At 39.2% G+C, this 18,408-nt stretch overlaps 1 protein-coding gene across 2 annotated transcripts in view; it reads right to left on the reverse strand.

The window, feature by feature from the left end:
- Positions 1-6,307: 6,307 nt before the first annotated feature.
- Positions 6,308-18,408, reverse strand: part of UVSSA (UV stimulated scaffold protein A) — a 52,532-nt gene continuing 40,431 nt past the window's right edge. For both annotated transcript variants that reach the window (XM_083836282.1, XM_083836281.1), the window contains exons 10-13: positions 16,949-17,132; positions 16,000-16,111; positions 10,882-11,065; positions 6,308-6,701 (exon numbers count right to left, since the gene is read on the reverse strand). In XM_083836282.1, coding sequence (XP_083692408.1) covers positions 6,608-6,701; positions 10,882-11,065; positions 16,000-16,111; positions 16,949-17,132 — 574 coding nt within the window. In that variant the 3' untranslated portion in view covers positions 6,308-6,607. The remainder of the gene's footprint in view (positions 6,702-10,881; positions 11,066-15,999; positions 16,112-16,948; positions 17,133-18,408) is intronic.

Below are 18,408 nucleotides of genomic sequence, written 5' to 3' on the forward strand. Positions count from 1 at the left end.
TAGATTTAAATATGTATTTTAAATATAGTTTATATTTTTGTCTGCTCTGTCACAAACCAGTAACATGTTAAAGTCACAGTCAAGAAGGGCAATCTACAGCAAAGAACTGCAAGTCACAGGAATATTTGTGAGATGAGGATTGACACAATAAAGATTCACTCCCTTTTGTAAACTGCTGCGTTTTCAATAGAAAAGATAAATCTTCTAACCTTAGCACATGTATTTCAACTATTGCCCATTTTCTGTTTTTTTTTTTGTTTGTTTGTTTGCTTGCTTTGTTTGCTTGCTTTTTGTTCTTCTTTTGTTGTTGGTGGTGGTTGGTTGATTGTCTTTGTTTGTTTGTTTGTTTTTGGTTTTACAACCACAGACACACACTGGAAGAACCTGCCCTACACAGCTGAGCATAAAGGGACTCTTTCCCAACCTTCCACCCATACCATAACTTTATTTCTTCTGCTTTGGACCCCAGAGACTGCATGAGGGGAAGAGAAGCACAGGAACAGAGCATTTTGGTGGGCTGTTTGTAGGTTTTTTTCAACTGGTTGTGTTGACAGACAGCAAGCTGCACTATGAACTGCTAAACATTTTGAGATTTGCAATTAAGAAAAGTCTTTGGGACTTAAACAAAAATACTATTACAAAAAATCAAAGATATCCAAAAGCAATTTCCAAACAAGCAGAATCATATATTACATTTCCATATACCTTTTACAGACTGGAGGATAAGAGCAGCCCCATAATGACATTATACATACAGCAAACTAATGCTGGATGCAATGCCAACACCTCGTCATTATGCAAATTGGACTGTTGGCAGAAATGGCTATCCAACAATCTCTTGCAAAGTAACCAGACCCCTAGTGCTGTCCATTACAGCTAAAATAATTATCACCACATTTAAACGATTTTAATAAGCTTTTTCCTTAACCTCTTGACAGAGACGACTCCTGAAGCTAACGCAGAAACGTACGAGCACTTCACACAGGAGGGCTGGGGTTTTGCTCAGGGCACTGACAGGAAGAAAAGCAAGGGGAAGTCTACCCGGAAAGCCAGATGACAATATTTATATTACAGACCTGTAGGGATGGAGAGGCAGATTGCACCGGAGTAAAGTCTAGCTCAGTTTGCCAAGGCTCTGGTGGAACCTATCCCTAGCACTTACACTGCTGTCCCTTCCACCAGAGACCTGCCCCAGTAACCTCTCCTGAACTGGTTCTACGTTTAGGCTCTGTATTGGCAAGTATAGAAGGCAATGGATTCGAAACCTCTCCATTTCAGACACTGCTCTTGGAAAGCTGCAAGAATGAGATACAAAAAGTGGCTTTTGCCTACCAGTGCTGTCATTTTAGGTCCACCAGTCTCAGAGGAATCCCTGTGCAGAAGCTGTGCACAGCACCCAACTTGCATAGGGCCAGGCATTGAAGTACCATGATCAGCAACAGCTGAGCTGCTAGGAAAAGCTCAACAAGGGCATGATTTCATTTCTCTCTCTGCTTGATCAGTTTTGAAGTAGAGGAAGAGGAGGGAAAGCATCAACCAGAAACCTGAGCAATTAATAGCTTTCTCTCCTTTTTCTTCAGAAGCAGCATCTGTCTCTGGCAGCTTGAAGGGCAATCATTGCCCAATGACATTGTCCCACAGGGCACAATTTGTCCATTTGTTAGGCAGACCCAGCTCTCCCCAGTGTGCATTTTCCAGGGGATGTGCTAAGTTTTGGGGTCTCCAGCATCAATTCCAACTGAAGGGGTCACCAGTGCTGCTGGACAGGGAAGGTCCACACTGGGCTTGATCTACAGGCTTGGAGCTCTTAGCTTAGGGTGCTTCCCACCCTCTTTCTTAAGTCCTTCAGCACCTGCAAAGGATTTTGTAATAGAAAGCACTGTCACCACATGAATTTAAGCGAGATGCTCTGAGGGCTCTGAACGTACCAACAGGCTCCAATTTCTATCTTTTGTCATCTTTCTCTGCAATCCTCCTTGGCATCCTCATCCCAGCCCCTGGCAGGTGTTTGAGGTCAGCACTGATGTGGCACAGCTGCACGACCTTGGCTCAGACTGCCATGACACCTACTTAACTGGGAGAGCCCTAGGCTGGGGTCTTTGCCCTTCAGTTGTTTGTGGGGGAGCTGTGTTTAGATGAAGTGCCTTGCCGGATGTGTGCTTAGTTTTGTACCTTGCCTATGCTTGCTGACTTGACTTCAGACATGCCTTTTATCTTGGTGGATGTGGACTTTCAGGTAACTGCTAGCTGTTGGCTGTCTCTGGTTGCTATCACCAAATTTGTTTTTCTTGTTTGGGTGCTGGGGGATTGGGCCTGTTGTCAGGAAGGCCACTGCCCCTTCCTGCCTTGTTGTCACCTTTTGCTCCTGGCTCACCTCTCCCTGGTGCCTAGAGCCTCTGTCCTGTCTCTTCTTCCTCGGTGTGTTACAGACTGGGCATTGTTGTGTGCTTTTTGTGCTGTAGAGTTTTCCTTGGGCAGCACTTGGTGCAGGGCTCTCCTTCCTGTTTCCAGACATACATTCAAATGTTATTTTCTCCCAGGAGCAGGATATTGTTCTGTTTTACTTAAATGTAGCCATCCCAGTGTGTACTAAGAGAAATTATTTTCCAGTAGTTGCCAGAGCAATGCCTTTCTCTCAGGGGCTGGTGTCCAGCAGGTCCTCAGGACTGATCTTCTACCTGGTAACAACAATTTTTATGAACAAACTCCAAGCTCTTGCCTGAATCTGTGAAGCTCAGCAATGTTTTTCATGGTAGATGCTCAGGGAATGAGAATGAGGTTCCAGTCCTCCCTTGCCCCAATCTGGGGACTGTAGTCTAGAAGGCTCTTCTCGCCTCATCTAGTCTCCTACACGAAGTATTTTTACGTCCACTGTGGTTGAGTTTCAGGTCCCCCACCCCAGAAAAACAAGTGATGAGAATTGTTTCCTTCTAGTTCCTTTGCTAGTTTAGTTGCCTGTGGCTTGGGTTGTCTCCCATGGTAGGATATGTGACTGTTAAGCCTTCTAGGCTGAGAAGGGACCTGGAACTTCACCTTCCTTGTTTGTGTGCTCCAGCACTGCAGCCATTAAGGGCACTAGGATTCCCACTGCCTCTTTAAAAACAGTGACTTTTAAACACAGGCCATGCATTTGGTTAGTGTTAGATGTGCTGTGAAAATACAAGTCAGATCAAACCACCTTAAGGGCTCATACTTTTTTTTTCCCCCTTTCCTCCTGGGTCTTATTAGGCTTAAGTGGGAAAGTCTTCCTTTCATAAATAAGTCTTTTAAAGAACACTTCTAAGAGCTGTTAAGGGTTATAATTTTCCAGTAGAAAAGTAGAAATCTTCAACCAGACCTGGATTGCTAGCATGCCTAAAGTATGTTTAGAGATAATAAAATTGCAAGGAATGATGTAAGAGATGAATATGAATATTTTCTATCAGTAACTTAAGAGCAATCCTTCAGCACGTGCCTTCTAATTCAGAAGCTCTGTGTGAGCACGTGCTCTGTTCACGGACCTCATACCAGGCCTGTTCATGTCACTATGCACTCACTACGTGCTATGTATCAGAGAGCCAGACCCTTCATTTCAACCTTAAACAGCACTAAATTTAAGTATGCTATAGTTTCTTCCCTGCAAGTTTTTACTTCCCAGATGCAATTGTGCTCTAGTAGGAAAAAACTGGAGAAGCCTTTGCTTTCTGTTCTTGTTTTTACCACGGAAATAGCACCCTTAGAAAAGGATGCCTCAGATGTATCAGCATAGCTCACTCCAGCTCAGAGCTACTGTGTCCTTTTAGAAATATAGAAAGATTCAACCAGAAGATTCTACAGCTATTCATCTTAATAACACCCAGATAACACAAACTGAGGGTCAAATCAACCAAGGTGTTTAGGTATCTGAAAATCCTATTAAGTATAGGAGTATGTTATGGTACATTGCAAAGGTATTTGAGTGAGTTATGACAACAAAAGTAAACACCAGAGATTATGTGAATGACCTTCCCCCCCCCCCCCCCCCCCCCAGCACTTACAGAGCACTTATAGGACAGGAATAGGGAGGTTTCCAGTAGAAAAGTCACAGACAGTTAACTAAGATGTTTGAAAAGGTGTTGAGCTCAGAATCATGAAACCTGAAATTTCTGAGTTGTTGTGATGCACAAAGAGGTCTGATACCTCTAAAAGGAGGATTCATTCCTTTTAAACTTGAAAGGATTTCTTCTTAATGAAGGTGTAGAGGATAATTGGTGATAGATGCTGTTCTAAGATTTTTTTTCTATCAGAGCTACAGTTAGCTGGCTCAAGTCTGCTGCTGGGAAACCTTAATTCTGCAAATTGCCTTTTTGCATGAGGCAATCTACAAAAATGTATGTGTATGTGTGTGCCTTAATTAAGGAAGGTGGGAAGTGACGAAATATACAGCTGACCTAATAGGATCAGGTTTAACTGTTGCCTTCGATACTTGGGTCCAGGTAAGAAGTTTCAGTTGATAACTACAGAACTGATAAGACTCTGAGTATGATAATTCTAGAACTGATGTGACTCTGAGTAGCATCATAATTACTTAAGCATACTACTTTCTCTCAGATTTCTATAATTTCCTTTTCCAATCTTGTTATTTTTTTTAAACTAAAAACCCAAAATGGGAAAATCTGAGGTGCAGTGAAGTACACCTGTTTGCTGGAAGCTTTATAGTGCTGACACCTCATGCCCACAGCAAAGAAGGGATAAGTGTCACTGCACCATACAAATTCCTCTTTCTTTTTACAGGGAGGAGCTAAAACATATCTTACAAATTAACACCTTCAGGCTGTGCAGGCTCAAAAATATCAACAGTGTATAACTGTTGTTGTGGCTCTCATGAATATTCATTTCCAGATTCATTTGGACTGTTCTGTAGTATCAGCATCCAATGATCTATACTGTACTCAAGTGTGTCAGCTTTGCCTTGTGTTGCTTTTTTGTTTATTTTTGCTAACAAATAAAATCAATTCAGCAGTTGATTCAACTGACCTGGTGATGAACATGGTTTGTTGCTGTCTACACTCTCACCTGCAGCCTTCATTGCCAAGTTAGCTAGACAGCTAGTAGATGTGGCTCTGATTCCCAGTGCAGTAAGTACCTTTGAAATTCCTGCTTAAACAGCTGCTAGCTATTTATTATTTGTTGTAGTTCAGGAGTGTATTTCTAAGTATGTATTGGAGAGGAAAATATCTTCCAAACTGTAAAGACCTGCAAGATAAATTATCAAGAGTACACATTGTTTTCTCAGCAGTACTTGCTCAAATCAAGAGGTATTTGGCAGAGCTGTAAATTGTTTTGTCTGAGGTGGTCAGAAGCTACACTGAGGATTTTAATTCTTAGAGACTCTTGATGCATGAGGAAATACCTCAAATAGGTGAGCGACTAAGCCAGTGCTGTAGAGAATCCATTCTAATTTGTATTTTGTGTTTTACTGGAAGTTAACTTTAAAATTGAATTTCACACACACTACCCTCCTTGATATTCTTGATTTTCTTCACCCATGAAAGCTGTATGAGACCCACCAAGAGCACAACTGGTCAATGTTTGTTTCACTCTACTTTAGGCATGACTAGAGCCAGTAAAGCAGGTGTGAGAGATCTGACTAAGTACTCAGCCAGTAAGTCACATCAGATCCAGTTGCTTGATTTCAATGTGTGTTAAACCTCTGGAGTCAGAGGAGTCTAGATGGTTGTGTTTATTTAGGTCCTTAGATGCACTCTTGGGGTTGAATGCTGATACAAGCCAAGCAGTTCACTTGTGCAGTAAGCCACCCAAGTAATTTTTTAAAACTTCCTATTTTCACTTTGTACTGCAGCTTTATTATTTTTTGGTATCACTTAAACCCCAGCACATTCCCCGTATCTCCACAACTTTTCATAAGTGCTTTCTAGATTCAGTTCCAAAAGATACTGGGAGAGTATCTTGGGAAGACAAGAGGTAGACCAGGACTAACTTCAACAGTTCAGCTTCTATGCTGGTGCCACAGTTAATGAATTTGAATTAGCTCCTGGACCTGCTGGAATCAAACTTGATTCCATTTGTTATCAGAAGCCATCAATTGAATGGCATCTTTTTTTCATATGTATGCAAGAGGCCTTCAAAGGTACTGCAGGGGCTAGAGGGCTGCTTGATGTGGTACTCTTTCTAGAATAGTAGGCTGAGCAAGTACTCCATGAATTGCCAACTCTGATTTAAAAAAATCTAATTGATATTGTTGCTAAGGTATCTTTCTGAAGGTATGAAAGTCGAGACAAATTACAATACACATGCTGACAAACAAGGTATCAATTACGTGAGTCCCTTAAGAAGGCAAAAAAAAAACCTGACCATTTTATTCAGAGTATGTACAAATCATAAAATAAGTTCTATTTCATGTACATTTCAAATAATTATCAACTTGTTAAACGCAATGATATACCACCATATCTTTGCCAAAAATTCATGTTCTTTATAAAATATATTAGAAGTTGAAAATAATTTAAAAATAACCCCAGTAAAAATACATACAGCACCATATTTTAGTTTAAAGATGAAGGCCTGTGCTAAAGGTTTTGAGCAGTTGCAGTCTTGTTAGTCTTCTTGCCCTTTGTTTTATTACAATTTAATTCAGTGCATAGTTAAACTGGTTGGCAAACTTCTCATGCTTTCTTTGGTCCATTTGATTCATTGCTTTCACCACCCGTTTCACAGCACCTCTGAAAGAGAAACAAAGTATAAAAACAGTTATGCTGATTCTAGGCAATCTCAGACTGTTTATGAATGTTGGGGGAAAATGAACTATGATTAATCGCTATCAGGCTTCTGAACACTGCACTGATGAGGCTGAACAAATTTGTCTTGTTAATCAAATTAGCTGCAGCAATACAAATAGTTTAATTCGGCAATGATTTTATTAACATGAGTAAACAAATTAAAGTCTTTCAGTTTAATAGCTGTGCATTCCACCCTCCTAGCATTATTTTTGACAGTCACACATAAGTTTAATTTTTTCAGAAGCAAATAACCACTCTGTGATGAAAAAAGTGACTAAAAGCACCTAACAGGATTTTAAAGAGCCTCGCTAACACTCAGAAACCCTTACCAAATACCACCTGCAAAATTTAGAATGTTTTTATATGGCAAAGAGTTGATGTTCAAGTATGACTCATTTAGCAACTTCCCTTCCAGAGGTTCCTAAAAAACCAGTTTCATCAGTCATATGCAGAGTAAGGCTCTCTTTTACTTACACCATCAGCATCCCCATTGCTGAGCAGCAACTGCTTAATCCATGAGCACAACACTAGCTTAGGAAAACAGCAGAGACTGTCATACCTCTGTATGCAGAGAAATAAATCAGTGTTGCAGAATAGCTAAATGGTGTCCTTCAATTGGAAAAGCAGAAGGAGTTCACAGTTTCAGAGGTGCAGGAAAGCAGAAGAAATGCAGCAGCAACAATCAAGAGTATGTCCTATTGTATCTGTCCCTACAAAAACTTATGGAAAGTGATGAGTGCAGGATGCCCAAGGTATTTTCTTCACTGAACTCCAGAGTTCCATTTTTTTCAGTTACTTTGGAAGCTCCTAGCAGGAAAGATCAAACATCTGAGGCTGATAGTTGCAGGTATGTTAAAATGTCACCCCGGTGCTGCTTTTTGAAAAGTCATTTCCCAACACTCTGTAAAGGCCTGGATGTTCTGCCAGTCTGGGAAGTATAGCAGCTAAGGGCTTGATCTGAGGGGCTGTGTCCAACTTAAGAACGTGGCACTCACAGATGTGTCCCTGTTCGCTTCTGTACCAGAAATGCAGTCTGCAAGTCCTCTCGCACCAAGGGGATGGTTTCAAGTCTAGTGCTGTTAGGCTCTGTGTTGTCACAGTCTACCTTTCTCTGCCACTTCTGAGGATGCTACAGGGTTTCAGGTAAAATGAGGAAAAAGCATCTACCAGGTACTGTGCACTAGCCTTTTTCAGGATCAGGCCTGACACTCTTCTAGCTCTGCTCCTATGGTTACCTCTGAAAGGCAAGTTGATTTCTGTTATAGCTAACTGCTCCTTTTAATGACTTCACTTTAAAAGCAATTTTGAAACATCTTTAGACAGAGGATACTTCTCAATAATGCTTCTAAATGGTGGGATTAAAGATTTTCTCAGCAGCAACTGTAATCAAAGACAGCATTCTGAAAAAAACACCTTGGAAGTGGGCTTTTTTAGCAAAATTCTGCCAATAAAGTTACCAGAGTAAAGAAAATGTGGTCATGGTTTTGCACTTCAAACATTGCCTAATTGGTAGGAGAAAAGTGAGCCTTTAGCAGTGCTGAGTGGCCTTGACACTTTCATGTCATGTAGGTTTTACATTAGCACCACTGGATTGTGCGATACTGTAAATGAAATGAGATCCCACTTTGATGATCTCTGTGCAATTTCACTTAACTGTATTGGCAGACCAGAGCCTGGGTTTATCACCTATACATTTCAAGTAATTTGGGGTTGTTATAAGGAGCCAAGGTTATCATCTTGTTTAGTGCTGCAAAGCATGAAACCTATTAAAACATGACAGGTTTGATTCCCTATGCCTGGCACTAACACACACTCAAAATCATTAGCACAAAGCATAGTAAACCAAAACCAACTTTTTCAATTTATTTTGTTTAACATGATATGAATTTCTTCTTATAATTGTATGCTTTTTTGACCTTAGCTAGTATTGAGTAACTTGAGAATTTAACAGAAAACATGTTATTTTGTAATAAAAAGCAACATGGATTTGGCTTTATTGTAACCATTACATCAGTAAAAGGGAAAATAGATTTTAAACAAATATTGTCTTAGATGTTGTTCAACTCATCTAGTATGCTTAGGGAATAACTTAATGATTTTAACCTTTTTTTGATTTGACAACTTTCCACTGCTTACTTGGCTTTAAATACTACTTTTTTAACATGTGAAACTCTTTAAATAGTTGTAGCTGCTTCTTGTAGGATAAAGACCAGAGCATGCTTGGACAAATTCGTTGCAGCCACACCTAACCAAGGCTAGATATAAGAAATGACATAACAGAGCGGACATACAGTGCTACATATGTTCTAACATCCATTCAGCCTGGGAGATTGTAAAATCCCACTTGCATCTGAGCTAGGTTTTTTGCTTTAAAGTTCTCATATATGTCTACATAAGTTACAGACAGCCCTTTGTCTGAAGTGTCTAAATGCCAGTGAGTGTCCATCAGGATGGCATGAGAATATTTTCTAGAAGTAAATTCTGTTTCAGAAAGAAGAAAAAAAGTAATTTCATCTGTAGAGTCATAAAAATAAGTGAACAGGTTTCTACAATGCCCATATTTACTGCAGTTACTCAAGCTACCTGCATAAACTAATAGTTCCCAAATAGCAGTGGCATGAGGCATTTTAGCACTAAGTTCACATCTTGTACCACTGTAGGTTTTGGGGTAGAGAGCTGGCTGACAACTTCTGGAACTTAAACATCACATTCACAAGCCTACTGTGAGAGAGGCAGGTACGCTGCAAACCACTTTGGTGCCATGTTTGCAGAAGCAACCCTGTGATACTTTACTTTTCTGTAATATTCTTGCTTCATCAGAACCACATTACTAACAAACAACAACCTGGAGTTTCAGAACTGTTTACCTCGAGCTAGAAAGTTGTGGGACTATCGAGGTGAAATTGTGAGAATGTTCAGTCAGTGACCCGAATAATCAATTCATTAAACTGTTATCTCAGAGAAGCCAAGCTTTCTTACAAATAACTACCTATTGGTTACATTTTTTAAAGGTAAGGGTGCATAAATGATCTTGGGTGCATTCATGTTTAGACTTCAATATGTGGAAGTTATTGATTATTTTAGGATCTTAACGCTTCTGAGGGTTGCTGCTTTGCAACCCAAATAGTTTGCTCTCTGGCTAAATGTAGGCCTGGAGCTACTCTTTGCACATGTGCTAGGAGGAAAGGGAGAAATATAGGAACAGCACCATCCTGAGAACGACACCATGTCTGCATGTCTCTGGTACAGGGAGTATTCATCTCCAAACTCTTCCACTGAAAAGAGATGTGCAGCAGGTTCCACTCCCTGATATTAACAGCGGATGGCAAAGGTTAAGTGAACAAGAAGCATAATACAAGGATCCAAATATTTTTCTGAACACATTCAATGCATTCTCAGTAAAGAAGAAAATGCAATGGCAGTGTCTGAGTAATACATAAAAAGAATCGCTGTGTATATTGGAAAGTGGTGCATCACACCTGGCTACAAGTTTAGCATATACAGGAGTGAGAAAAAATACACAGGAGCAAAGAAGCCCAGGTGGCAGTAAAAAGTTTGGGAAGGTCTCTGAACATACACCAGAGGCTTGAGGGCAACTGCCAAGCTACTGGTACATGCCAAAATGCTGAGGGTTTTTGACAGATGCTTTTTGACAGATGCTTTTGTTAAAGTACTGCTCAGGCCAGCCTACTGTGGGCTTTCAAAAGGTAAAAAAAAAAAAAACACTTCAATTTCACTTTATCAACACTACTACAGTGTATGTTTGGTGCCACAAGTTGTCACTCTGAATGCTTCATCTTCTCATCAGATCCAGTATTTTTTGCATACACACAGTAGCATTCATCTGGTTAACATATGATCATCCAAAGAAGCCACTACAGCAACTACAGGTTTAAAAAAAATAGGATTTTTTTCTGAATTAGCTGCAAATCAACTTCTAAGAAATAACCACGGTCATCAGTACCTGCTAGTCTCTGCCCTCCAGAGACATGAAAGGCATTTGTGTTCTGCCATTGGCCAAGGAAGCTGTTTGCTAAGTGCATGTTAATATAGAAAGGGAAAACACTGCTGAAACAAAGAGAAACAACAATTTAGCAGACTTTAGAAAACTTAAGTATCTTACTTATTGAAGACTTTCTTCTCAAGTCGTGAACGAGAAGTGTTGGCCTGCTGCTTCAGGTCTGTCAGATTTGGGTATTTCTTCCTCTTCCCTTTCTTTTTCCCTCCTTTCCCATCATTTTTAGAGGAACCGAGATCCACTCCTGTAGCTGCTTCAACTTCTCTCATGAATTCTGGGTCTCGCCACTCTGTTTAAAATAAAAAAACCACACACTTTGAAACTTCAAAACCAAGTAGAACTTGCAGTCTCCTAAGGTAACAACAGTTCTTGCCACCACTAGGCAAAGGCAGGGTCAGTGTGATGTAAGTTGCGTACACAAAAGGAGGGAGGATAAGGCAGGTAGCCAAAACCACAGACCTTGATGAAAAAGCCCTGCCAGGCTGGGATTGGTATCTATTAGCTGCTGTAGACAAAACGGGTCTGTATAAAGGCTTACGTTTTTACAGCAGCACAGCAGCAAAATTTCAAGGAAGCTAATCCATGCATGACATAAACACAGTGATCATCAGTTAGAAACTGAGCAAAGTGCCAACAAAGTAGCTGAGGTACTTACATCCAGAAATAAATTCTGGATAAGCTCAAAAATAAAAAAATATGGAATTTGTCAATTTTAGAGTGGGGTGATGATATTGTAACATTTCTTCATCTGATATTTTAAAAGCATTCTTGAATATGACAAAATAACCCTGTTGCCATGAGCCCAATTTTACATCTGAAAAAAATCTTTCAAAATATTCCACAGTTCATCAGCTTAATTATCTAAATCAAGTTTTTTTTCTCTTGACAATAGCACAAGCGAATTTCTCTCTTCACAAACTTGTTTTACGGTTTTATCAAATTCTCAATGCTTCAGAATCCAACCACCCACTGCGAGTGAAGTCTGTTCGCAGTTGCCACCATGGGAATAAGCATAAATGATTTAGACTGTAATTTCAAGGAAGCAGTCATCTTTCATCATTAGCATTGTGTCTTGCACACCAGAACAAGAAGAATGAAAAATAATAGTAGTAAGTAAAAAATGTAGCTAAAGGACAGATATCTTCAAGTACAAAAATTGACCTATGCAAACTTAAGAAAATGGTGCCACATTTTAAACATTTTGAGCATATGGTTTGAGAGTAATGTTGTCCAAATTCAGCGTCAATGTCAGAATTCCTCATTTTAATAACCACTAATTGCCAGTCATTTGTCATACAGGTTCACGTACGTCAGCCTGACTTTGCTGCCTGCAGAAACTGTAACGCCAAACTTCTTCTCTTATTTAACATCTATGCAGATACAGGAGAATATGCATTGCTAAATGACAATACAACTTCACTTCTGCACCACGATGGTCAGTGAGCGCGACAAATATCGGTAACACCATTTCAGGAAGGTCAGAGGCACTTAAGAACACGGTGTTTAGGAATCCCAAAGCAATTTTCCCAAGGAACGGTTGGATCTAACCTACTAGTATGATATACGAAAGCAAGGACAGATTAAAATCCTACATGGACAAAAAAACGAGGAAAATGGAGCTATGTAGGAGCTGAGCAGGAGAAGCACGAAGGGAGAAAATAGAGCACATATACTTGATAGATCATAAGACTTCAAGAGGTGGGTTCTTTTGGTGTCTTTTTTTTTTTTTTGAGGTAAAGGAATACAGAACAGCACAATTCAGATACAGGAACGATTAATCCAAGATTAAGGAAAACTGTCTAAACAGTTTATCTCCCAGTAATAAGAAGGCGTCACAGTTTAGGAACCCAGTGAATGGAGCAATTGTTTAAACACAACGAAAAAATGCCGGCATCCAGTAGAGATGAAATGAGCATTTGAGTAAAATGAAGGAGCAATTTAAAAGCCTTTGAGAAAAATCAATAGAATGCCAGGGAAGAGCAGCCTTTTTGAGCATTGATGGGCCCCTAAAGCTCTTCATACATTGTTACTGAGTTTAGCAGCAGGGAAAAGAAAATTACACAGTTTGCAGGGGTAGGCGGGAATCAATACTGTAGTTAGTAAAGAGATGCTATTTCACATCTGACTGGCCAGCGGCCTGCCTTCACCAGCCTGTCCTGATACCTGTTTGTTAACAAGTCACTAAGGGCTGAAAAACCAGATACTCTTCAGGGTTGACACAAAAAATAGGCACTTAATTTGCTCCTGTGTGCGAACTATTGGAAAAGGATGAACAGTGCAGATTAGCAGGTCAGCTTAATCCCTTATGATTCATTGTTTCAGGACCAAAGAGCCCAAAGCACCATTTTGTGGACATTAGCTCGGATTCAAAATTTTATATACTAAGTTGAAAAATGCTTCATGCTATCAATGACAGTGTTATCAAAACACAGGGCCTTATCACACGAACTGTGTTACTTTTACATAATTGTTTTCCTCTTCAACCATGTAAGGATGAAATTAACCTACTGTCCAATAGGAAAAAGATGTAGGAAGAATGTTTGTGGAATTTAATTATGCAACTGATCTCCCAATTTTAATGTTTGGCATTTTTCAAGCTGTCATCATTAGCAAATGATGTTTTCAATCATATGATCAAAGCACTTACTGTGGTTCTCTATTTGTACATTTTCCACAGCAGCACCTTCTTCAAGTCTAAGCTTAAAAAAAAAGGAACAACAAAAAATAACCCTCCCTCCACTCCCCAAACCACAAGCGCAAACCAACCAAACAAAAAACCCTTTGAAAAGGTTAATGAAAATATTATAAAATATATATAAAAATACAAGGCAAAGGAAGAAAAGAAAGAAACAAAAAGCAGCGGATAAAAGTATTCAGTGACATCTGGTGTATATATGGCTTTAGGAACCTTGAAGGTTTTGTCCAATAAATTAAGTGCTGTAGCCTGCTCAGTATCTCCCCAGACAGCCAGGATGGACCTTTGTGTGACATCTCAGCTTAACAACGGCACTCAATAATGCAACACAGCAATGTCAACACTGGTTTGGGACTAACACACACATCCTTGTGGGCCAGAGGTGAGAAGCCTCTAACAACACCGTGCTGACACTGTAATAAAAATAAGTATTATGTCTAGCCTCGAGCAATGGCAATTTCACAGAATAAATAAAAAAATCAATATTTTTCAGTGCAAGTGATTTTTATACCAAAGTATTAGTTTCCAGTTTGAAACTAGTCCCTCAAGAACACCTCGTAGCTTAATTTGGTGGTTTTAGTTCGTCATAACTGAGTTGGGAACTTTCCTTTTTAGCACAACATCCCCACTCCTGGCCTGCCTCCACTGTTCAACATTTCCTATATTTCCATTTCCACTGTTGGCTGGACGCCAGCTTAGAGCACTTCACTCTACTTGGAAAAGGATGGAAACTGCCTGTGAACGCAGCACTTCTTGACCCATGCGGACACCGAAAGGTGTTCACTGACTGCTGCTTTCGTGGGGCGCTGGTAATGCCCAAGCACAGTCACTTGAATCTGTACCACAGGAAACTGGTTGGATCAATTGTATGTTTAAATGCACCTTTATTCATCACTGACCTTTTTGGATAACGGATCAATTACTGTTCTTTAGGCTCGGAAGAGGATTTGTGAAAAACTCAGAAGCCTCACTCAGAATGTACAGAACTATGAAACTGGTGAGAAGTCAGCCTGAGCTTAAGAAAGAAATAACCAACTCTCTTCTTAAGGGACCATACTGCAAGGTATTAAAATGATAAAGCCTAAGGGTAAGTTTAATTGGAATGCAGAATACTCACCTAGACTAGTTTTAAACAGACAAAACTAACACCTGCTGCGGGAAGGCAGAGTAAATAAAGCCTCTGAAAACAAATCTGTTCCCTCCAGTTATACACTATGTCTCGCTGGATAGATCCCTCCCTCCCTTCTTCCTTTGTAGTGCATCAACTTCCTTTGGCTTCCTTCCTGATATCCTCTTGGGGATCTATGAAAATCTACCTTCTGTCTATTGCTAATGAGGTTTAGTTGTACCACTGAAAAAAAAACGTCCCTTAGTCTCCTTGGAAGTCTTCTGCCTGTGTATTCATTGGTTGCTGCCCTTTTCACTGCCTGCATTGCTTACCTAACAGTCCAGAGCTTTATCTCACCTAAAAATGATACAATAATCTTGGGGAATGACAGGGCTTCACTCCACAGCATTCGTCCTGAACGCAGTAGCCAGAATACAAGGATCAGACTAAATCATTAGCTTTGTAGTCCATCCCCATTGTTTAAAAACAAACAGAATATTGTGCATTAAACAGTAAACAATTAAATAGCACAGGTTCTTTTGCTGCCTTCCTCAAGCCCATTCCAAATACCAGGTCTGCTACCAAACTAGATAAAATGCCAACAGAGTTCTAGGTGAGTGCTTCCCTAAGTCAGACTATTTTGTAGCCCAGCACAGAAAGAAAGCATATGAAGGACAAGAATTCTCCTTCTAAAATATACATAAATACAAATGAGAACATACAAGAAAAACAAGTGACTGCATTGTGACAACAAAAACACTCTGCCAATATTTGGAGTAGTCCTAATAATATTAAAATTTCATCACATAAACTACAACTGTTAGGGACCAGCAAGGTTAGACAACATATTTTGCCAGGTGTGGGAATAGTCACAGTCAAGCATCTCCCAGGAAATAGGCTTAATTGTCTTCAATATACACGTTCCTTGTGATAAAGAAAGTAATTGGTCTGCCTGAGAAGTGTTAGGAACATTATGAGAACTACTGAAAATAAAGAACAAACGCAAAAGTTAACCTTACTCTGTGTATACATTCATCCATACTTATGAGATAAGCAAGAATCATTGCAAATGATCTGCAAATTAAAATCAACAGGAATTTAAATGAGGGAACAGGGCTAGGAGCAAAACAGAAATATGATCCAGTTCTATGGCTCTTAACCTGTGCCTTCTTAACAAAAGAATCAGGTTTTCCTCCATATAATCTCTCAATTGATGTCCAACTGTGTACTGAGCTTGTAGATATTGTAGATACTGTAAATAACGTAATATAAATATGTAAATACATTGTAGACAGTGTAAATATTTTATACAGTGTATGTAAGCATATGTAAAATAATCTTTGAAAAAAGCACAATATGTTTAGCTCCCACATCTATCTAATATTTTGACATTGTTTTTAGGTGCTATGGAGACACAAACCTGGCTGAGCTGCTTGCTTCTCAAACCGCATCTTTTCTTCTCTGGCTCTGTCCTCTGCATTAACAGGAATCCCAAGGTCATCCCGAGGAATTATCTTTCCATGGAAAGGGCACTGCACAAAGAAAGGGAAAAAAATCTCTAAGCTTCTGAATGAAAAGGTGTTTACATATTATCCAGCATAGCTTGTGCCTGGAATCAAGTCATAAAACTGTACACCTGAACCCCAGTCCTCCTTAGAAGGCATCAGGATCCCATAAGCATCATGTGTTGAATACATTCTGAATCTCAAAGAAACAATCTTTTTGTGATACAAATATTTGGTTTCAAGAGAACAGGTAGCACAACCTGTCATGTCTGGAACAAGGGTGCTCATCCTACATCATATTTGTTGTGTACACTACATCCTTATCACATAACAATCCCATCTGAAGTACTTCAGTGCATTCAGATCCTTCAATCTCAGATAATACAGGAAGAACAGAGATATTAGAACAAAGTATTTAAGCAAAAGATCTCTGCTCAGTAGAGCTCATACTTTGAGGTTGTATAGGATTTAGCTTTCATAAAATCTAATTTGTAAATAAAATCTCTTTGCCCCCCAAACACTCAAGTTTCTAAAAACAGTTTATGTCAAATATGCTCCAAACAAGGAAATTTTTTAAGCAAGCATCACTGCTTCCCTGTGAGGTACTTAAATGTAACAGTAATAAATATAAATACCTATAACGAATGCTCAAAATATTTTAGAGTTCTTCAAATTTCTACAAATTTGTTACAGAAAGGGCGCTTCCTATATAAAACACACACCAACAGCAAACTTCTCCAGAAATAACTTTCGTTCAACCCCTTGAGCCATATTTACAAAGCAAAATTAACATTTGTAGGTATATTTTAATGACATCCTCTCCATACAGCACACATTCTGGAAGTTACGTTACTCAGTGCCCACCTTAATCCGATCTTGTCTTTCGCACAGACTTCCATCAGGCATGGGCGCTCGACATTTATGCTTCACTGGTTCAAACTTGCCAGCAAATGTTATATATCTAGTTTTTAACATTTCAGCTATTTCATTATTTTCCACCTCTTCCTCTACTTCACTGGGTGCCCAAAATCGATGTTCGGAAGTAAATCTGGGAAAACAATAAAAAAATGTATTTGTCTATAGAAATGTTGTGCCCTTCCTGTCCAGGCTTGCTGAGCCATCCGCATCAGACACAAGTTCAGCGTATATAAAGCACATAAAGGGGCCAGCATAATCCTGTGGTAAACCTGCATGTAAAAGGAGGGGAAACTTTATAATAAATTAGAAAAAAAAATAAAAATAGGAATCTACCACTCTTTTTTAAGACTCCCTTTCTTTCTTAAGATTCCCTTATTGTGAAGGCAATTTAAAAAATATTACCAAAACCTGTCTACTGTCAATTTCTTGTTTAATCTGCTCACCTTCTACCAGTCTTAGCTCTAGCTGGTGACTTGGCATTGAGAGTCAGTTATTCAATATCCAGTTTCAGTGAATAATTTTGTAATTCTGTATTAATATTCTTCATAACAAAATACTTTTACAGTGAATCACAGAAGAGAGATCAGGGAGGAAACGGCTTGATCTTAACTTGCCCGATCTTATTCCTGGCAGCTGTACTCCTGTAGCAGCATTGAAACAGAAGCTGAAATCAGGGCATATGGCAATATTTTGATATCCAGAAAAAGAGCAAACCCTCCGCTGAGTCTTACAGATTTTTTTTCTTCTAGGTTCTGTGAGCTGTTCTTCTATATGGTGTTAATAACTCTGAGAAACTTATGAGGTGTTCCTCCAGGAAATTAAGCTAATCCATTGAAAATCTATTTTAAAATTAGAGAATCTTACCTACATTTACAGACATATATAGGCAAATAAACTCTTCATTATTTACTGTAAAGATTAGTATCATGCCAATAGATGTAGGGAATGGCAGAGAAGGGAAGCAAGGATTTCATGGTGCAATTTAAGCAACGCTTTAAAAAGGCAGATTTTTGTTTGAAAAAAAGATGTATGTGACAAGTAAAATCTTTTCTTAAGAGGCGTGAGTAGGGGAACAGATGAGCAGCCAGAAGCCCAACACCTCACTCCTACTCACGCAATCTACCAGCTAAAGAAAAAATCTTTGAAAAACAATCTTCCCAATAGCTAGTCTCACTATCAACATTTTAAAATCTTTCTCATACATGCTGTTGGGAAGCATAGTGTTAAATAAGTGAAGGGGAAAGACTTTTCCATTTCAGATTTTAAAAATTCAAATTCCATACACACTCCATTGTTGTCTATTGTTGGTGGTTTCTTTTTTTTTTTCTAGGCATGTCTGTGAGATAGTATGTGTGCATATAGAAAAGTTAAAAGAGTTGGTCAATGACTATCTTAATTTTTCAATA

This window comes from Anser anser (genome assembly GCF_964211835.1).
Source record: "Anser anser genome assembly, chromosome: 4".
NCBI lineage: Eukaryota > Metazoa > Chordata > Aves > Anseriformes > Anatidae > Anser > Anser anser.